Genomic DNA, 19,479 nt, shown 5'->3' on the forward strand with positions numbered 1-19,479 from the left:
CTATCAGATCTAGTCCCTTAAATCTATTTCTCACTTCCAGTCTATAGTCATAAGGGATTTGATTTAGGTCATACCTGAATGGTCTAGTGGTTTTCCCTACTTTCTTCAATTTAAGTCTGAATTTGGCAATAAGGAGTTCATGATCTGAGCCACAGTCAGCTCCCAGTCTTGTTTTTGCTGACTGTATAGAGCTTCTCCATCTTGGCTGCAAAGAATATAATCAATCTGCTTTCGGAATTGACCATCTGGTGATGTCCATGTGTAGAGTCTTCTCTTGTGTTGTTGGAAGAGGGTGTTTGCTATGACCAGTGTGTTCTCTTGGCAAAACTCTATTAGTGTTTGCCCTGCTTCATTCTGTACTCCAAGACCAAATTTGCCTGTTACTCCAGGTGTTTCTTGACTTCCTACTTTTGCATTCCAGTCTCCTATAATGAAAAGGACATATTTTTTTGGTGTTAGTTCTAAAAGGTCTTGTAGGTCTTCATAGAACCATTCAACTTCAGCTTCTTCAGCATTACTGGTTGGGGCATAGACTTGGATTACTGTGATATTTAATGGTTTGCCTTGGAAATGAACAGAGATCATTCTGTCGTTTTTGAGATTGCAGCCAAGTACTGCATTTTGGACTTTTTTGTAGATCATGATGGCTACTCCATTTCTTCTAAGGGATTCCTGCCCACAGTAGTAGATATAATGGTCATCTGAGTTAAATTCACCCATTCCAGTCCATTTTAGTTCACTGATTCCTAGAATGTCGACATTCACTCTTGCCATTCCTGTTTGACCACTTCCAATTTGCCTTGATTCATGGACCTAACATTCCAGGTTCCTATGTAGTATTGCTCTTTACAGCATCAGATCTTGCTTCTATCACCAGTTATATCCACAAGTGGGTATTGTTTTTGCTTTGGCTCCATCCCTTCATTCTTTCTGGAGTTATTTCCCCAATGATCTCCATTATCATATTGGGCACCTACCGACCTGGGGAGTTCCTCTTTCAGTATCCTATTATTTTGCCTTTTCATACTGTTCATGGGGTTCTCAAGGCAAGAACACTGAAGTGGTTTGCCATTCCCTTCTCCAGTGGACCACATTCTGTCAGACCTCTCCACCATGACTCATCCATTTTGGGTGGCCCCACATGGCAAGGCTTAGTTTCATTGAGTTAAACAAGGCTGTGGTCTGTGTGATCAGATTGGCTAGTTTTCTGAGATTATGGCTTCAGTGTGTCTGCCCTCTCATGCTCTCTCGCAACACGTACCATCTTACTTAGGTTTCTCTTACCTTGGATGTGGGGTATCTCATTAAATATTCACTGGGGTAAAAAAAGAATCTTCCCAAGAGAACTGAAACAGGATTTTGAGGAGATATTTGTACATGTATGTTCATAGCAGCATTATTCACAATAGCCATAAGGTGGAAGCAACCCAAGTGCTCACCGATGGATAAATGGACCAAAAATAAATGTGAACTACACATGCATGGGAATATTATTCAACCTTAAAGGGAAGGAAATTCTGACGCTTGCTACACTGTGACTGAACCTTGAGGACATTATGCTGAGTGATATAAGGCAGTAGCAACAGAATAAATACTGAATTCTATTTACATGAGGTCCCTAGAGTAGTCCAATCTATAGACACAGAAAGTTGAGTGGTGGTTGCCAGGGACTAGAGAGTTAGTTGTTTAGTGGGCACAGAGTTTCTTCTTTTTTTTTTTTTAATTTTTATTTTTTGACCACACCGCTTAGCATACAGGATTTTAGTTCCCCGACCAGGGACTAAACTGGTGTCCCCTGCAGTGGAAGGACAGTCTTAACCTCAGGACCACCAGGGAAGTCCCTAGTGGGAACAGAGTTTCTGTCTGAGATGAGGAAAAATTCTCGAGGTGGATGGTGGTAATGGCTGCACAGAGATGTGAATGTCCACTCTGCTGAACCGTACATTTAAAAGTGGTTAAGATGGTAAATTTCGTATTATATGTACTTTGCAATTTAAAAAATGAACCTAAATGCCTAGAATAACAGTGAGCGTTAACCACTTTATAATAATAGTAACTTGAAAATCTTGCCTGTTGCTGTAGCGAGTATACATGCTTTATTTTTTCACATTTACTGAAAATTGTAACAATATTTGAATGTTGGGAATCAGGAGGAAGTTAATCCTTTGTCTTTTTTCCTGAAAGTTCAGATCTGAAATGTCTTTCTATTTGCAGTTATCAACTCGAGCCAAAGTGAAAATTTAGTGAAATTCCGAAAGTGTCTTAAGAGTTAAGACATTACACCTTTGATGAGAATCTGTTTAAACTTCTTTGGAAAATGTGCAGAAAGAACCAACTTTTAGCTAAAATGATGTCTCCTACAATCTTTAGGAATGTGTAATGGGTTGAGGGGTTGGCTTTAGTTACTGAAGGCAGGAGGAGAAGGGGATGATAGAGGATGAGATGGTTGGATGGCATCACCAACTCGATGGACACGAGTTTGAGCAAGCTCCGGGAGTTGGTGATGGACAGGGAAGTCTGGCGTGCAGCAGTCCATGGGGTCTCAAAGAGTCAGACACAACTGAGAGACTGAACTGAATTGAACTTGAGGAAAAAGGGTTAAGTCACCCATTATTAGTAGCTTCCTTTCTTGGCCCCTCCCCTTACAATCACCAAAATATGGAGACAGACCTGCTTTTGTCCTTTTTAATAGTGCTTTCTGAGAAACCGTTCTGCATGAATTTTTCTTTCTGTGGGAGAAAGGATCATTATGTTTATTGGCGTCAGTGAATGAGGTCCATCCAGACTTGTGATTCTCATCTCTGTCTGTTTAAACATCCTCCTTCAGTCTTCAATCACTGGGACTGCATCCTGGTGTGACCTCAGAGGCTGAGGGAAACTCCACCACCCAGGGAGTTCCCTGGGGCCACAACTTCTCCATAGAAAAGGGGCTCCCTCTGTTCTTTCTCTGACTTCCTAGCACCATCCTGGTTTGCCTGCCAAGAGGGAGGGGCTGGCTAAGCAACTGGAAGTATCCAGCCTACTTGTCTCTTGAGCGCGAGTGCATTCTCTGTCCTAAGTAATGTTGGACTCTATCACCCTGTGAATAGGTGCCTGTCAGGCACCTCTGTCCATGGGATTCTCCAGACAAGAATACTGGAGTGGGTTACCATTTCCTATTCCAGGGGATCAAACTCATGTCTCTTGCATGACAGGCGGATTCTTTACCGCTGAGCCACCTGGGAAGCATCCATCTCTGAATATCTTCTTGCAAACATATAAGCACTTTCTGGCTTCTGGCTCCTACTTCCAGAAGCGTAGTGGACGTGAGGCTGCTTGCAGCCCCTCCCCTTGTGGTCCAGGTTCCCTGTCCAGGAGGCAGAGAACCAGGAGCTGGCTATTTTGACCATTGGAGATAGTGCCACCATGTGCAGCCTCTCGGCAGACAATCAAGTACCTTCTTCAGGTGTGACACCAGCTATTCCAAAATCTCTGAGCCCAGGGGTGAAGTGGCTCTGGGTTCTGGCCCTGACTCTGTGGGCCAGGGGCAGCCCTGGGTGTGTGATCACACCTCGACTCATGTGCATATGTTGTCTCGATTCTCAGCAGCCTAAATGGGGGCTGGAGCCTTGGGATATTAAGTGAAATGGTTTCAGGAAGGAAGACCCCTTCCAGGGCCCATTTCTAACACTCAGAAATGAATTGTCCAAGGAGACACACGAGCTGACAAAGCAAGAGGCTTTATTGGGAAGGGGCGCCCGGGTGGAGAGCAGTAAGGTAAGGGAGCCCAGAAGGACAGCTCTGCCACAAGGCTCACAGTCTTGAGTTTTATGGTGATGGGATTAGTTTCCAGGCTGTCTTTGGCCAGTCATGACTCAGAGTTCTTTCTGGTAGCACCCACATTGCTCAGTCCGGATGGATGCCAGCGAGAAAGATTCTGAGAGGTGGTCGAACTTGTGGTGTCTCCTTTTGACCTTTCCCAAATTCTTCCGCTGGTGGTGGCTTGTTAGTTGCAAGCTCTTTATCAGGACCTCCTGTTGTCAAATAACTCTCACAGATGGTTGCAATGGTTCCTGGGAGGGTGGTTTTAGTTAGTGTGCTTCCCCTAACAAAACAAACCCAGGGTTAACACTCACATGTAAAGATTATCAACTTAAAAAATATTCACAACCTGAAAGTCAAGAGTTATGTTTTATTCAGTGAGAATTTTTAGAACTTCAAGCCCAAGAGACAGCATCTCAAGTAGCCTTAATGTAACTGCTCTGTTGAGGTAAGGGGAAGAGCCAGGTTAAATAGAAGTTTTGCCTCAAATGGCAAGTATTCTGAGCATCAAAAGATTATTGTTAATTAAAGAAGATCAGATATCCCAAGTTAAGGAATGTAGTGCTTGTCTATGTTGGGAAGATCCCCTAGAGGAGGAAATGGCTACCGACTCCAATGTTCTTGCCTGAAAAATCTCATGGACAGAGGAGCCTGGTGGGCTACAGTCCATGGGGTCGCAAAGAGTCAGACGGGACTGAGCATTCATGCACAAACCTGTGTATGACAAGACACAAGAGTCTAGGCTCGCTGAAATCTTTCCTTTCTTCTGCATCTCAGCTATCCCAGGCCAGAATCCTGTATTTTTCACATCCTGAGCTCCCTTGGGGCTCCCCATAGGGAGTGGCTGCAGTCTGGTGGCTGCTGATTCACAGTTATTCTTCTCCTTCCTGAGTGCCCTCTGGGCTCACCAGCTCACATTGGAGGGCTGCAATAGCTGATGACTGTGACATCCTTGTTTGCTGATATGGCAAGAAGTATTCCATTTCTCAGGATGGAACCCAGGAAGGGAGACCCCCAGATGCAGCTTTGTTAGGGAAGCAGGCTTAGAAGATGGTCTTCTCTCCTTTATCAGATATACCTTACTGCTGCTATTACACCACTGTTAAAATTTGTCCTTGGAGCCTGGGAGATGGTGTGACTGGGGGACCCAGAACTCACTAAAACCCCTTGGGGTGGGGGGACTTGGACCTCGAGACAACCCAGGTCAGAAAGCAGAAGCTAACTTCACGTAAGTCTTTTGGGACAGGCTGGCCTCAGTGATGCTTGGGCATCATTCTTGCCTTCAGACCTTACTGTGTGCCAGGTCTGAGAACTAGGGACACAAAGCTAGAAATGAGCCAGGCAGAAGGAAGAGGAGAGAGGAACATGAACAGTTTTAGGAACATTCTGGAAGTAAAATAGAGAGGACACACAGGCTCCTGGAAGTGGAGGCAGGAGGGAAAGGCGGAGCCTGTGCACTCGGGTGATGGAGTGGCCACTCACCAGGGTGGGGAAGAAAAGGCAGGGTGAGAGAAAACCACACTTCTGGCCCTGGGATTCGAGCACTCCTGGGTGTATCTCTACGTTGTTCCAGCTGTGGGAGGTGCTACACACACCCAGCGCACCCAGAGGTTTTGGGTCATGTTGGTGTCGGCATCACCTGCTGCGGGGCCAGCACTGTGCGTGGGGGTCGGATAAGCACGCAGCGCCAGTTCTGCAGCTTGTGCCTTTCACTTCTGGGCCACATCCAGACTCGCTGCAGCGCGGAGACTTGGAAAGAAAGCCTGGTGGGGAACTGGATGCCTGTCATGTTTGGCACAGTGGTGTGTTTGAGAAGTCAGCCCTGCAGCAAGAGAAAAACAAAGGCAGGCCACCCCTCTTTGAGAAACTGAAACACCCCTGTGTGCCAGGCACTGTTTTGGGTGCATCGCAGATGTACGAGGGGCATCTCGTGTGCTCCCCATGGCAACGTCATCTTACCTTAGATATCATCTGTCCTTGGATGAGCACACCAAGGGTCAGAGGTTAGGTGGTTTACTCAAGGTTCTGCAGCCAACAGGTTTGTGAGCTGAAAAAAAGCACAATGTATACGTTGAGGGTTATGTTTTATTCAGCAGACAAAACTGAGGACTTAAGTGCTGGAGAAGACTCTTGAGAGTCCCTTGGACAGCAAGGAGATCAAACCAGTCCATTCTAAAGGAAATCAACCCTGAATAGTCATTGGAAGGACTGATGCTGAAGCTGAAACTCCAATACTTTGGACACCTGATGCAAAGAGCTGACTCATTGGGAAAGACCCTGATGCTGGGAAAGACTGAGGGCATGAAGAGAAGGGGGTAACAGAGGATGAGGTGGTTGGATGGCATCACCGACTCAATGGACATGAATTTGAGCAAGCTCTGTGAGACAGTGAAGGACAGGGAAGCCTGACATGCTTCAGTCTATGGGGTCACAAAGAGTCAGACATGACTTAGCGACTGAACAACTACAAAGCCTGGAACAGAGCATCTGATATCACTCTGAGGGACTGCTCTGAAGTGGCAAGGGTGTGGGGGAGTCAGGATAAATAGGAGCATTTACAACAAAGACCAGATGGTCAGGACATCAAAAGATTATTGTTAATTAGAGAAAACCAGGTATCTCAAGTTAAAGAATCGAGCACTTTTATATATATGGGAAGGTGTAAGAGTCCAAGCTCATGGAAATCATTGCTTTGATATGCACCTCAGCTACCTGGGCTTCCTTCATAACTCAATCAGTAAAGAATCTGCCTGCAATGCAGGAGACCTGGGTTTGATTCCTGGATTGGGAAGATCCCCTGGAGAAGGAAATGGCAACCCACTCCAGTATTCTTGCCTTGGGAATCCCATGGACAGAGGAGCCTGGCGGGCCACAGTCCATGGGGTTGCAAGAGTCAGACATGACTTAGCGACTAAACCACCAGCTACCTGGGGTCAGGATCCGGCCTTCTCTCATCCTGAGTCACCTCAGTGAGCCCTGTGAGGGCAGCTGCAGCAGTTGTTGGCTTGATCATGGACACCATCTTCCATCATGAGTTCCCTCAGGGCTCACCGGCAGGGTGGCTGTAACGTGATGATCTGATGGCCACAGCATCATTTGTTTACTGATATGGTATGCATGCGTGATAAGTCATTTCAATTGTGTCCGACTCTTTGTGACTCCAAGGACTGTAGCCCACCAGGTTCCTCTGCCCATGGGATTTCCCAGGCAAGAAAACTGGAGTGAGTTACCATTTCCTCCTCCAGGGGATCTTCCTGACCCAGGGATGGAACTCGCGTCTCTTCTGTCTTCTGCACTGGCAGGCGGGTCTTTACCACTAGTGCCATGTGGAAAGCCCTCCTGATGTGACAGGCAATAGCTTTCATTCATAGGAGGCTAATCTAGGGTTCAGATCCAGGTCTACCAGAAGTTAAAGCTGATATTTTTCATGCTATTCTCCTTTAGAGAACATGCAGGGTGTATCCTGGGACCACAGGTCAGAAGTGAACTGGAAGCCCTCATCCCATGAGTGGGCATAGTTGCAGCATATTTAAGGGCATCTGCTATGGGTGTGTGATGAAATCTCCCCCAACCTTAGAAATCCAGCCTTTCCGCTCATCCTAACAGGGATGGGTTGTTTGAACAGTTGAAAAGTTCAATCACAGAGCAGCCCCTCCCTCTAGGAACTGTCACATTGCCACCGCGACAGATTTCAGCTGCAGAGGTAGTGGCAGCTCCCGCGTCCAGGAGGATTCTGATTTGGGGGTGACTTTTAGTTTCCTAAAACAGGGACCCTCACACCAAGCCTCCTTCATCCTACCACTTCCGCTGCCAGTCTCAACCTGCCAAGCCCGAAACGTTCAGTGAAAAACTGCTACTACATTCAAATCAGCGCAGTTGGTACCCTCTCCCTCCCCCAGCATTCCCTTGGAAGTTAAGATTTTCCCAAAAGGGGCCAGGGAATCCATCCACAAGACTCTGGACTGTGTTTTTCTAGTAAGAGCCCCGTCTGCAGGAGGGAAGCAAACACACCTACACATGCGTGCGTGTGCACTCACACACAGAGCCTGAATAAATTGATAATCAAGTCCCTCGTAGCTAACTTCTATAACATCTGTTTGTGTTAAGTGTAGCCCTTTGAAAATGATATTTTTCCCCTTCTCTATAAAAGCAACCTTAATTTTAGAACGTGGAGAAATGGTGCGTGGCAATTATTTTTGCTTCCTTCAACAAGACGTGTTTCAGTAAATGAGCTTCATTTCCAGAATTGAAGCCCTGAAAGAACCTGATTAGCAAGATCGGCGCCTACAATCACGTGTAATAACTGTGGGCAAACAGCCCTGCGGAGCCAGGCCGGGAGGATCCCGCTGCAGTGGGTTCTGCTTGCCGGCAGACTTCAGCAGATGGGCTGCTAATGTAATTAGGAATCGTTGTGTGAAATGAGCCATTATTTAAATTATCTGCTAATTTTCCTATCTATTAACCTGCTGAAAAAGAGGCAGTGGTATCTGAGGAATCTCAGGCTGCTAATCACTTACTGGATGAAGAGCCCATTCTTCCCTTTAATGCAACCTTTCACCTTATTACAGCAATTAGCAGATGGCTTTCTGTGGGGTTATTGCCCAATGCATCAGCTGAAGATTGAAAAGGGACATTGGGAAGACACGCACAGTCTATAGGTTTCCACGGGTGCGGATATTTGGTCTCTGGGGCGCGTGAGGCAAGGTTTGTGTGAGCCAGCCTTCTCTGTGTCTCTTTACCCCAGACACTGGTGGGGGCAGAGCAGTGAGGCAGGAAGGAGGAGAAGGCTAGTAATACAGAGCAGACCTGCCGGGACTCCCCGAGGTGCAGGGCACACTCAGAGCCGTCCACCTGGGAAGCAAGGTAGTGGAAGCTTCATCAGCTATTGTGTATTTGGGTTCAGGGCTGCTCCCAGGAGTGAGCACTCATTCTTGTATTTCAGATCTCCCCGGGAAGCTGCAAAGCTTTTGTCGGGGAGGGTGGGTATAATTAAAGCTTTCCTGGGTCCTTCCCAGTAAAGAAGGACCCACACTGTACCCTGGATGTTGGAAGAGCCCCAGCAGCCGGAGTGAGTGTTGGGGCACACAAAGAGTCCCGGCACCACCACCATCCCCTGCCCTTGGCCACCATCTCATTCCTAACTCCGGTTAGCCTTGGGTATTTAAAAGGAAACATGTGATTATTTTATATCGTTGTTGATCAGTCGCTCAGTCATGTCTGACTCTTTGTGACCCCATGGACTGCAGCATGCTAGGCTTCCCTGTCCTTCACTATCTCTTACAGTTTACTCAAACTTATGTCCATTGAGTTGATGATGCCATCCAAACATCTCATCCTCTGTCTTCCCCATCTCCTCCTGTCCTCAGTCTTTCCCAACATCGGGATCTTTTCCTGTGAGTCAGTTCTTCACATCAGGTGGCCAAAGTGTTGGAGCTTCAGCTTCAGCATCAGTTCTTCCAATGAATATTCAGGACTGGTTTCCCTTCAGATTGACTGGTTTGATCTTGCATTCCAAGGGATGCTCAAGAGTCTTCTCCTGCACCAAAGTTCAAAAGCATCAATCCTTTGGTGCTCAGCCTTCTTTATAGTCCAGCTCTCACATCCATACATGACTACTGGAAAAGCCATAGCTTTGACTAGATAGACCTTTGTCCACAAAGTGATATCTCTGCTTTTTAATAGGCTGTCTAGGTTTGTCACAGCTTTCCTGACAAACAGCAAGCGTCTTTTAAGTTCATGGCGACAGTCTCCATCCCCAGTGATTTTGGAGCCCAAGAAAATAAAAGTTTGTAACTGTTTCCATTTTTTCCCCATCTATTTTCCATGAAGTGATGGGACTGGATATCATGATCTTAGTTTCTTGAATGTTGGGTTTTAAGCCAGCTTTTTTGCTCTCCTCTTTCACCGTCATCAAGAGGTTCTTTAGTTCCTCTTCACTTTCTGCCATAAGGGTGGTATCATCTGCATATCTGAGGTTATTGATATTTCTTTCAGTGATCTTGATTTCAGCTTGTGATTCATCATATATCAATTGGGAAGTCAAGTTAGCCACCTTTGCCAGTTCTAGAAAAAGCTCAGTGAAGGCTGTGCACAAACGTATCAGGAGTTTGGCCTGGCAAACTCTCTCCAGCTCCTTGGCAGTTTCCCCTTCTTCATCAGCTTTCCACTCCTAGGTGGAGCTCATGTGTGTCTCCTCCCCATCCTAGGGACCAGGTGATTAGCAAATTCCCATTAGGGAGATGGCTCCAGAGACAAAGAAAAATGGCTCTGCCCTCAAGCAACTTACAAGCTCCCTGAGAGAAAAGATGTGGGCCTGGGAGAAAATGAGAGGCCAGTAAAAGGCATCAGACAAGTGAGGGGCCAAAACTCAGGGCCCAGTGGTCGGGGGTAGAGGGATGGATCAGGGCTGCCACTGAAAGGCCTTTTGGAGGATGCAGGACTGCCTGGGTCTCAAAGACAGCACTGTGTGTGGTTTGTGGTTGAAGTCTGCCAGCTGGCAGAGAGTGTGAGAGGTGGCTTATTATTGTGTCAGAACAAAAGGAGGAAAGTAAAATCCCACAAGATATGCCATTTTAAAAACAATAAAGCATTGTCTAGACACAACAAGGCATGGAGATAAAGTCCTGACTGTCCCCAAGAACGTCCCTAAAGGAATCTTCCTGGAGAGTCTGTTGGCTTCAAACTGCTCCAGGACCAGCCCTTGGCCAGCAGTTCCTGGGGATGTCACAGAGTTTGTGTCAGGGGCCACCAATGGCTGACCTGTGTCCCCACCTCCTGTTGACAGTTGTGTGTATAATTACCATGTGTGCTCAGTCGTGTCCAGTTCTCTGTGGCCCCATGGCTGCGGCCCACCAGCCTCCTCTGTCCATGGGATTTTCCAGGCAAGAATACTGGGTTGCCATTTTCTTCTCTGGGGAATCTTCCTGACGCAGTGACTGAACCCTCATCTCCTATACTGTAGGCAGATTCTTTACCCTCTGAGCCACCAGGGAAGCCTAAAAACAGGTAGTTTGACTATTTTAGAGTCTTCATATGCGATCGTGTAGGATTTGCCCTTCTGCGTCTGGCTTATTTTACTCTGCATAATGTTCTCCAGGTTCATCCATTTTGGTACATATGGTAGGATTTCTTTCTTTTTTAAGGCTCAGAATAGAATGGTGGTTCCCAGAAGAGTGGAAAGAGGCGATATGGGGGCTATCAGTCAAAGGTATGACTCAAACTAAAAAGAATCTACCTGCAATGCAGGAGACCTGGGTTTGATCCCTGGGTCAGGAAGATCCCCTGGAGGAGGAAATAGCAACCTACTCCAATTCTTGCTTGGAAAATCCCATGGACAGAGGAGCCTGGTGGACTACAGTCCATGGGATCACAAAGGAGTCAGACATAACTGAGCACACACACATGCGCACACACATCTGCCAGTGAAAATCTCCCCATCCCAGACTTTTTCATTTATTCAACAACTGTTCACTGAGCACCTAGGAAGCCCTGGGCACTGTCCAAGGTGCTGGATGGATGAAGGATGATGAATCACAGGTGGGCCCCTGTGGTTGGCTCACTCTCGTGGGGATGCCCCATGCTTGGATGCTCTCTGGAGAAGATATCCTGGAGTGTGAAAATGATGCACAGTGGGGACCCACTTCTTCCATGAAAGAGCCCCTGGAACCCCAATGTTGGCAAAGAGATTGGAGCAGTGAAAAGCCAGTGACTGTCAGAATGCTGGACCCTTGCTCTTTGTGAAGGCAGATTTTTGTCCTTGTTGCTATATTCTGGCAGAAGTGGAATATGAGTTCCATAGGAGGCTGCTTGGTATAGGGAAGGAGGTGGGGACTTCCAGCTCCCAGCAACATTTCTTGTAAAGCAGGGATGATGGTTCATACATGCTTCTGATTCATTTTCAGTTGTGCTTCGAAAGTGCAGTGCATTTCCCATATTTGTGTGTGTTTTCTGTGTCCCTTTATGGGGTTGAATAATGTCCTCTGGGGTAAGACTATATTTGCAGTTTGAGTTGAACTCAAGGAGGCTGGAGGTGATGCTGGAAATTCCACAGATAAGGACACAGCAGGGAATGTTGTGTGTGTGAAACTGGGCAAGGCGTCCAGAGGAATGGTGCGCTGAGCCTTTGCCTGTCCATGCTTTCAGGGTGGATCCTGTAAAATGTAGAGGACAAGTGACTGTATTTTTTTTTTTCCTTTGTGATTAAGACTAGGACTTACAAAGAGAAAGTCATGGCCCTGGCGAGAATTCAACATGAAAAATGTCTATTTGCAGGTCATCACACAGAAAAAGGTGTTGATGGCTCAGAAACATTACTTGAAGCCCCACTCAAAGTGTTTACTGCTCCCTAGAAATCCATTCCCTGCCTGACTCTGCAGCTGCCTCGTTTACTCTCCTCAAATCCTGTCCTCTAACAGCAGCTGAGGGGATGACCAACTTGGCCGAGCCGTGACTCCAAACTGAATTTTCTTGAAATCTGGCTTCTGCTGAAGCAGCTGGGGAGTATGACTGTGTCCAGCGCCTGGGCAGTCAGACGTCGTCTGTGTAAGATAACGCTGTCTGTGTTTTGCTGTGACTTTCTCTGTTTGCGTCGCCCGCCTCTGCAAGGGGGGCCATGTGCTGCGTGGCAGAAGTAAGCATGGGGGCGTGTGGAAAGGACTTGCTTCTAGTGTGATGCAGAGGCGGCGGGTGGAATTCCATACCCGGGAAAGCACAATGAAATGTCTGTAGAGCACGTCCCTGGTCACCGGGGCCATTATGCCCAGGAGAGGAGTCCTGGGTCTGCTCCGCCTGTGGCTGGTTATGCAGGAGCATTGGGTGTGGATGTGGGATGCCAGCCTGGGAACCTGGGCTTCCAGGCAGCTGGTCTTTCCACACACATCCTGCTAGGCTGTTGGCTGTGTGTTTGCCAGAGAGCCCCGGGAAAGACTTGTAAAAATGGCATGCTTTCATGAGTGTCGTGAGCCTGGAATTCTGGGTTTGTTTTTGTTTTTTTCTTTCTTGTTCATCTCTCTACTAGTTTCATCTAAGCAGATTAAAAGTTCATCCTGCCTTTAGGAACAATTTAAATCCAGGAAATCAGAGCTGAGAACATAGGCCATGTGAGTTACATGTTTTATTAGGTCAGCTTGGACTGTCTGCTGTCAGGACAATGGACTTCATTCCAATGGCGAGTGAGATTCCGGAACTTGCTGACTGCCCATATGTGATATTATGATTTGTGTGAAGAAATACATATTTATACAGAGAAATATGTATTTGATCTTTGTCTCAGTTCCTGGCACAGGGCTCCTGAAACCCTTGGAACTTCCTCAATAATAAGGGTGATAAAGGTGCCTTTGTTTTCCATAACAAGTCTCTTTCAACCATACCTGAGGTGTGTCAGTGAGATGGCGTTTGGAAAGTCCCAAATGATGGGGAACCAACCCTGAGAGTAGAGAGCTGGAACTTTCAGCCTCATTTCCAGGGAAGGGAGAAGAGTTGAAGGTTGAATCAGTCATCAGTGGCTCATGATTTAATCCATTAACCCAACAGATGCATGTTCAGTTACTTCATGTTCAGTTCAGTTGTGTCCAACTCTTTGCGACCCCATGGACTATAGCCCGCCAGGTTCATCTGTCCATGGAATTTCCCAGGCAAGAATGTTGGAGTGGGTTTCCATTTCCTTCTCCAATATATATATATATATATATATATATATATATACTTTTAATTGTGTTCTGTCTGAACACAAATCCCTAAGTAGTGAGACCCTTAAACTTTTATAGTGACTATGTGTTCATAAATGGAACTAAGAGAATTCATTTCCTAAAGTCACAGTGCATAAAGGGGTATTTATTGTCTCTCTATTCAGTATGAGAAGCCCAAAAACATGTTGAGGAGAAGAAGCCAGAAGCTCCTGCCAAAAATCCCACATGATGCCATTTATATAATGTCCAGGGACCAGTGAAACCCATCCATGGTAATAGGAGTCAGAGAGTGGTTGCTTCTGAGAAACAATGGGAATTGACTAGAAAGGGGCATAGAGGGGCCTTTGGGGGATAACAGGAATTTCTGTGTCTTGGTTTGGGAGAACACCATGTCAGAACTCACCAGTGGAAAATCCAAGATCTTTCATTTTTATTTATGTAAATAATAATTCATTGAAACGTAAAAAAAATTAAAAAAAGTGATACCTCTGACAGTTGTTTCCAGGTCCTGTGCAGCAGAGATGAGGGAATACCCACTGCCAGAAGGCATCTGGGGAGGTGTACTGGGTGCATGGGGTGGAGGTGGGAGGTAAATGAGGATTTTCAAGTGAGATTGGAAAGACAGGAGGAGGGCTACCCAACCAAGTGACAAACCCAGCCAAAAGCCCAGGGTGAGAAAGGGCTCTGCCTGGTTACCAAGTACGGATGGCTGGAAAACGAAATCCCACTTATTCCACTGAATTTATCTTCTTTTAAGGTTTGGTGTGTATCTGAAGCTAAACTGATCTCTGCCCTCGCAAGCTTCACAATGGACCGTGTTCGGAATTCAGTTTTCTAGCAGCTTTTTAAAAATATTTCTAATCGATACGATTTCTCCAAGTAATAAATTGTTCTCAGCACTTAATTTTTAAGAGAAGTATTCTGGAGTGCTGCCCTAAGCAAGTAACCTAATGGTTTCTCTGTTTTTCCCTTAAAAATAAAAGCTGCAGATACTCGTTGACACCGGAAGCAGCAACTTTGCCGTGGCTGGGGCCCCACATCCCTATATCGACTCTTACTTTGACTCAGAGAGGTGAGTGATGGGTCTGTGCCTGGCGGGGTGGACAAGGGGGCACCAGATGGATGCTTCAAAACACCCTGGGAGATGCAGCCAAAAGGCTGTTTCATTTCAAGGAGGACATGTTCATGTATATATCTGTGTATGTATGTGTATATATGTGTATGTACAAGTATCTGTGTGTATGTGCATATAGTGGTGTGTATATTTGTGTATGTATACATGCATAAGTGTATGTGTAGGTATCCATGTGTACATGCATATGATGGTGTGCATATTTGTGGATATATCTGTACATCTATGTATGTATACTATCTGTGTATCTGTGCCCATGGTGGTATGTATATTGTGGATATATGCGCAGATTTGTATATGTGTACATAATTGTGTGTACATGCATATGGTGGTATGTATATTTGTGTATATATATGTGTGTATATTTGTGTATATGTAGATATCTGTGAGTACGTGCACATTTGTTGTTGTTCAGTTGTTGTCATGTCCGACTCTTTGCTACCTCATGTACTTCAGCACAGCACCAGTTTCCTCTGTCCTTCACTATCTCTCAGATTTTGCTCCAAGTCATTTGCACTGGGTTGCTGATGCTCACTAACTATCTCATCCTCTGCCACCCTCTTCTCCTATTGCTTTCAATCTTTCCCAGCATCAGGGTCTTTTCCAATGAGTTGACTCTTCGCATCAGGTAGCCAAAGTATTGGAACTTCAGCAACAGTCCTTCAGTGAATATCCAGGGTTGATTTCCTTTAGGATTGACTGATTTGATCTCCTTGCTGTTCAAGGGACTCTCAAGAGTCTTCTCCAGCACCACAGTTTGAAAGCATCTGTTCTTCGGCACTCAGACTTCTTTATGATCCAACTCTCACATCCGTACGTGACTACTGGAAAAACTGTAGCTTTGACTATACTGACCTTTGTCAGCAAAGGGATGTCTCTGCTTTTTAATATGCTATCTGGGTTGTCATAGCTTTTCTTACACAGAGCAAGCATCTTTTAATTTCACGACTGCAGTCATCATCCACAGTAATTATGGAGCTCAAGAAAATAAAATCTGTCACTATTTCCACTTTTTCCCCTCCTATTTGCCATGAAGCAATGGGATCAGATGCCATGATCTTAGTTTTTTGAATGTGGAGTTTCAGGTGAGCTTTATCCCTATCCTCTTTCACACTCATCAGGAAACTCTTCAGTTCCTTTTCACTTTCTGCTATTAGAGTGGTATCATCTGCATATCTGATGTTGTTGGTATTCCTCCCAGTAATCTTGATTCCAGCTTGTGATTCATCCAGCCCAGTATTTCGCATGGTGTGCTTTCAGTTCAGTTCAGTCGCTCAGTCGTGTCCAACATTTTGCAACCCCATGAACTGCAGCATGCCAGGCTTTCCTGTCCATCACCAATGCCCAGAGCTTACTCAAACTCTTGTCCGTAGAGTGAGTGATGCCATCCAACCATCTCATCCTCTGTCGCCCACTTCTCTTCCTGCCTTCAGTCTTTCCCAGCCTCAGGGTCTTTTCCAATGAGTCAGTTCTTTGCATCAGGTGGCCAAAGTATTGGAGTTTCAGCTTCAACATCAGTCCTTCCAATGAATATTCAGGACTGATTTCCTTTAGGATGGACTGGTTGGATCTCCTTGCTGTCCAAGGGACTCTCAAGAGTCTTCTCCAACACCACAGTTCAAAAGCATCAATACTTTGGCGCTCAGCTTTCTTTATAGTCCAACTCTCACATCCATACATGACTACTGGAAAAACCATAGCTTTGATTAGACAGACCTTTGTTGGCAAAGTAATGTCTCTGCTTTTTAATATGCTGTCTAGGTTATAGCTTTTCTTCCAAGGAGCAAGTGTCTTTTAATTTCATACCTTCAGTCACCATCTGCAGTGATTTTGGAGCCCAGAAAAATAGTCTTTCACTGTTTCCATTGTTTCCCCATCTATTTGACATGAAGTGATGGAACCGGATGCCATGATCTTAGTTTTTTGAATGTTGAGTTTTAAGCCAGCTTTTTCACTCTCCTCTTTCACTTCATCAAGCAGCTCTTTAGTTCTTCTTTGCTTTCTGCCATAAGGGTGGTGTCATCTGCATATCTGAAGTTATTGATATTTCTCCCGGTGATCTTGATTCCAGCTTGTGCTTCATCCAACCTAGCATTTTGCATGATGTACTCTGCATCCAATCAGTTCAGTTCAGTTCAGTTGCTCAGTCGTGTCTGACTCTTTGAGACCCCATGAACTGCAGCACTCCAGGCCTCCCTGTCCATCACCAACTCCCAAAGTCCACCCAAACCCATGTCCATTGAGTCAGTGATGCCATCCAACCATCTCATCCTCTGTCGTCCCCTTCTTCTCCTGCCCTCAATCTTTCCCAGCATCTGGGTCTTTTCAAATGAGTCAGCTCTTCGCATCAGGTGGCCAAAGAATTGGAGTTTTAGCTTCAGCATCAGTCCTTCCAATGAACACCCAGGACTGATCTCCTTTAGGATGGACTGGTTTGATCTCCTTGCTGTCCAAGGGACTCTCAAGAGTCTTCTCCAACACCACAGTTCAAAACCATCAATTCTTCAGTGCTTAGCTTTCTCTATAGTCCAAGTCTCCCATCCATACATGACCACTGGAAAAACCATAGCCTTGACCAGACAGACCTTTGTTGCCAAAGTAAAGTCTCTGCTTTTTAATTGCTATCTAGGTTGGTCATAACTTTCCTTCCAAGGAGTAAGCGTCTTTTAATTTCATGGCTACAGTCACCATCTGCAGTGATTTTGGAGCCCAGAAAAATAAAGTCAGCCACTGTTTCCACTGTTTCCCCATCTATTTGCTATGAAGTGATGGGACTGGATGCCATGATCTTAGTTTTCAGAATGTTGAGCTTTAAGCCAACTTTCTCACTCTCCTCTTTCACTTTCATCAAGAGGCTCTTTAGTTCCTCTTCACTTTCTGCCATAAGGGTGATGTCATCTGCATATCTGAGGTTATTGATATTTCTTCCGGCAATCTTGATTCCAGCTTGTGGTTCCTCCAGCCCAGCGTTTCTCATGATGTACTCTGCATATAAGTTAAATAAGCAGGGTGACAATATACAGCCTTGACGTACTCCTTTTCCTATTTGGAACCAGTCTGTTGTTCCATGTCCAGTTCTAACTGTTGCTTCCTGACCTGCATACAGGTTTCTCAAGAGGCAGGTCAGGTGGTCTGGTATTCCCATCTCTTTCAGAATTTTCCACAGTTTATTGTGATCCACACAGTCAAAGGCTTTGGCATAGTCAATAAAGCAGAAATATATGTTTTTCTGGAACTCTCTTAGTTTTTCAATGATCCAGTGGATGTTGGCAATTTGATCTCTGGCTCTTCTGCCTTATCTAAAACCATACCACATACCGTTTTCTCAAGAGGCAGGTCAGGTGGTCTGGTGTTCCCATACTTTACATGTGACTTAAATAAGCAGCGTGACAATATACAGCCTTGTCACACTCCTTTCCCAATTTTGAACCAGTCAGTTTTTCCATGTTCGGTTCTAACTGTTACTACTTGACCTGCATGCAGGTTTCTCAGGAGACAGGTAAAGTAATCTACTTCCATCTCTTTAAGAATTTTCCACAGTTTGCTGTGATCCACACAGTCAAAGGCATCAGGATAGTCAATGAAGCAGAAGTAGATGTTTTCCTGGAACTCCCTTGCTTTCTCCATGAGCCAATGAATGTTGACAATTTGATCTCTGGTTCCCCTGCCTCTTCAAAACCCTGCTTGTACATCTGGAAGTTCTTGGTTCATGTACTGCTGAAACCTAGCTTGAAGGATTTTGAGCATAACCTTGCTAGAATGTGAAAGAAGCACAATTGTACAGTAGTTTGAGCATTCTTTGGCATTGTTTTTCTTTCGCATTGGAATGAAAATGGACTTTTCCAGTGCTGTGGCCACTGCTGAGTTTTCCAAATTTGCTGGCATATTGAATGCAGTGCTTTAGCAGCAGCATCTTTTAGGATTTGAAATAGTTCAACTGAAATTCCATCACCTCTGCTAGGTTTTTTCATAGTAATGCTTCCTAAGGCCCACTTGACTTCACATTCCAGGATGTCTGGCCACACCGTCATGATGCACTTAGTGGTGTGTATATTTATGAATATATGCATATGTTTGTGTATCTGTCAGTATCTGTGTGTACGTGCACATGGTGGTGTGATTACTTGTGTATAGATACATATATCTGTGTAAGTGTAGGTATCTGTGTATATGCATGTGATTTCACACTTAGCATGCATATGATACACACTTAGTGGTGTGTATATTTGTGTATACAGGTATATATCTGTGTAGGTGTGAGTATCTGTGTGTACATGCACATTGTGGTATTAACATTTGTGTGTGGTGTGCATGTATGGCATGTGTACGTGAGTATGTATATGTGTACGTCCACTCCCAATGAATCCACAGCAGGATTCTCCTAACAGCCTTGGTGTGTTCTCATGAGCTCTGCTTTATAAACATTCAAGTCAAACGTGAATGTTTTGTGGTCAGACCTGACTTGCAGGGAGCTCATGACCCTTTGACATTTGTTGAGCACCCCCAATCCTCACGAGGAGGTAGCCTGAGCAGGGCAGGGCTCATTGGAGCTGAGTGCGAGACTGTTCTGGGCAGTGGCCTGGCACTTCTTGGAAAGCCACCTTTGTGTCACCTGAAGTTTGGTGGCGTCAGTCAGGGTGTGGTTCACTGAAACCATTTCTGTGCTGGGAGGTCTTTGTGGTGAGAGAAATCCATGACTCACTTGGAAAGGACACACGGTGAGCTCAGAGCACTCAGGCCCGAGTCAGGGCCCTGAGCTGGCAGCTGTGGGCGGGGCTGGGAAGGAGCAGAGCCGGATGCAGGTCTGGAACAAGGCCAGCCCTGTGTGTCCAGGTCCCTGGACTCTGGGCCCTAGGAAGC

General features: G+C 45.7%; 1 protein-coding gene across 1 annotated transcript in view; it reads left to right on the forward strand.

The window, feature by feature from the left end:
- Positions 1–19,479, forward strand: part of BACE2 (beta-secretase 2) — a 113,410-nt gene that overhangs the window by 29,342 nt on the left and 64,589 nt on the right. Inside the window, exon 2 of the mRNA XM_043474458.1 lies at positions 14,471–14,559. Within this exon, the coding sequence (XP_043330393.1) occupies positions 14,471–14,559 (89 nt within the window). The remainder of the gene's footprint in view (positions 1–14,470; positions 14,560–19,479) is intronic.

Source organism: Cervus canadensis, chromosome 7 (assembly GCF_019320065.1).
Source record: "Cervus canadensis isolate Bull #8, Minnesota chromosome 7, ASM1932006v1, whole genome shotgun sequence".
Classification (NCBI taxonomy): domain Eukaryota; kingdom Metazoa; phylum Chordata; class Mammalia; order Artiodactyla; family Cervidae; genus Cervus; species Cervus canadensis.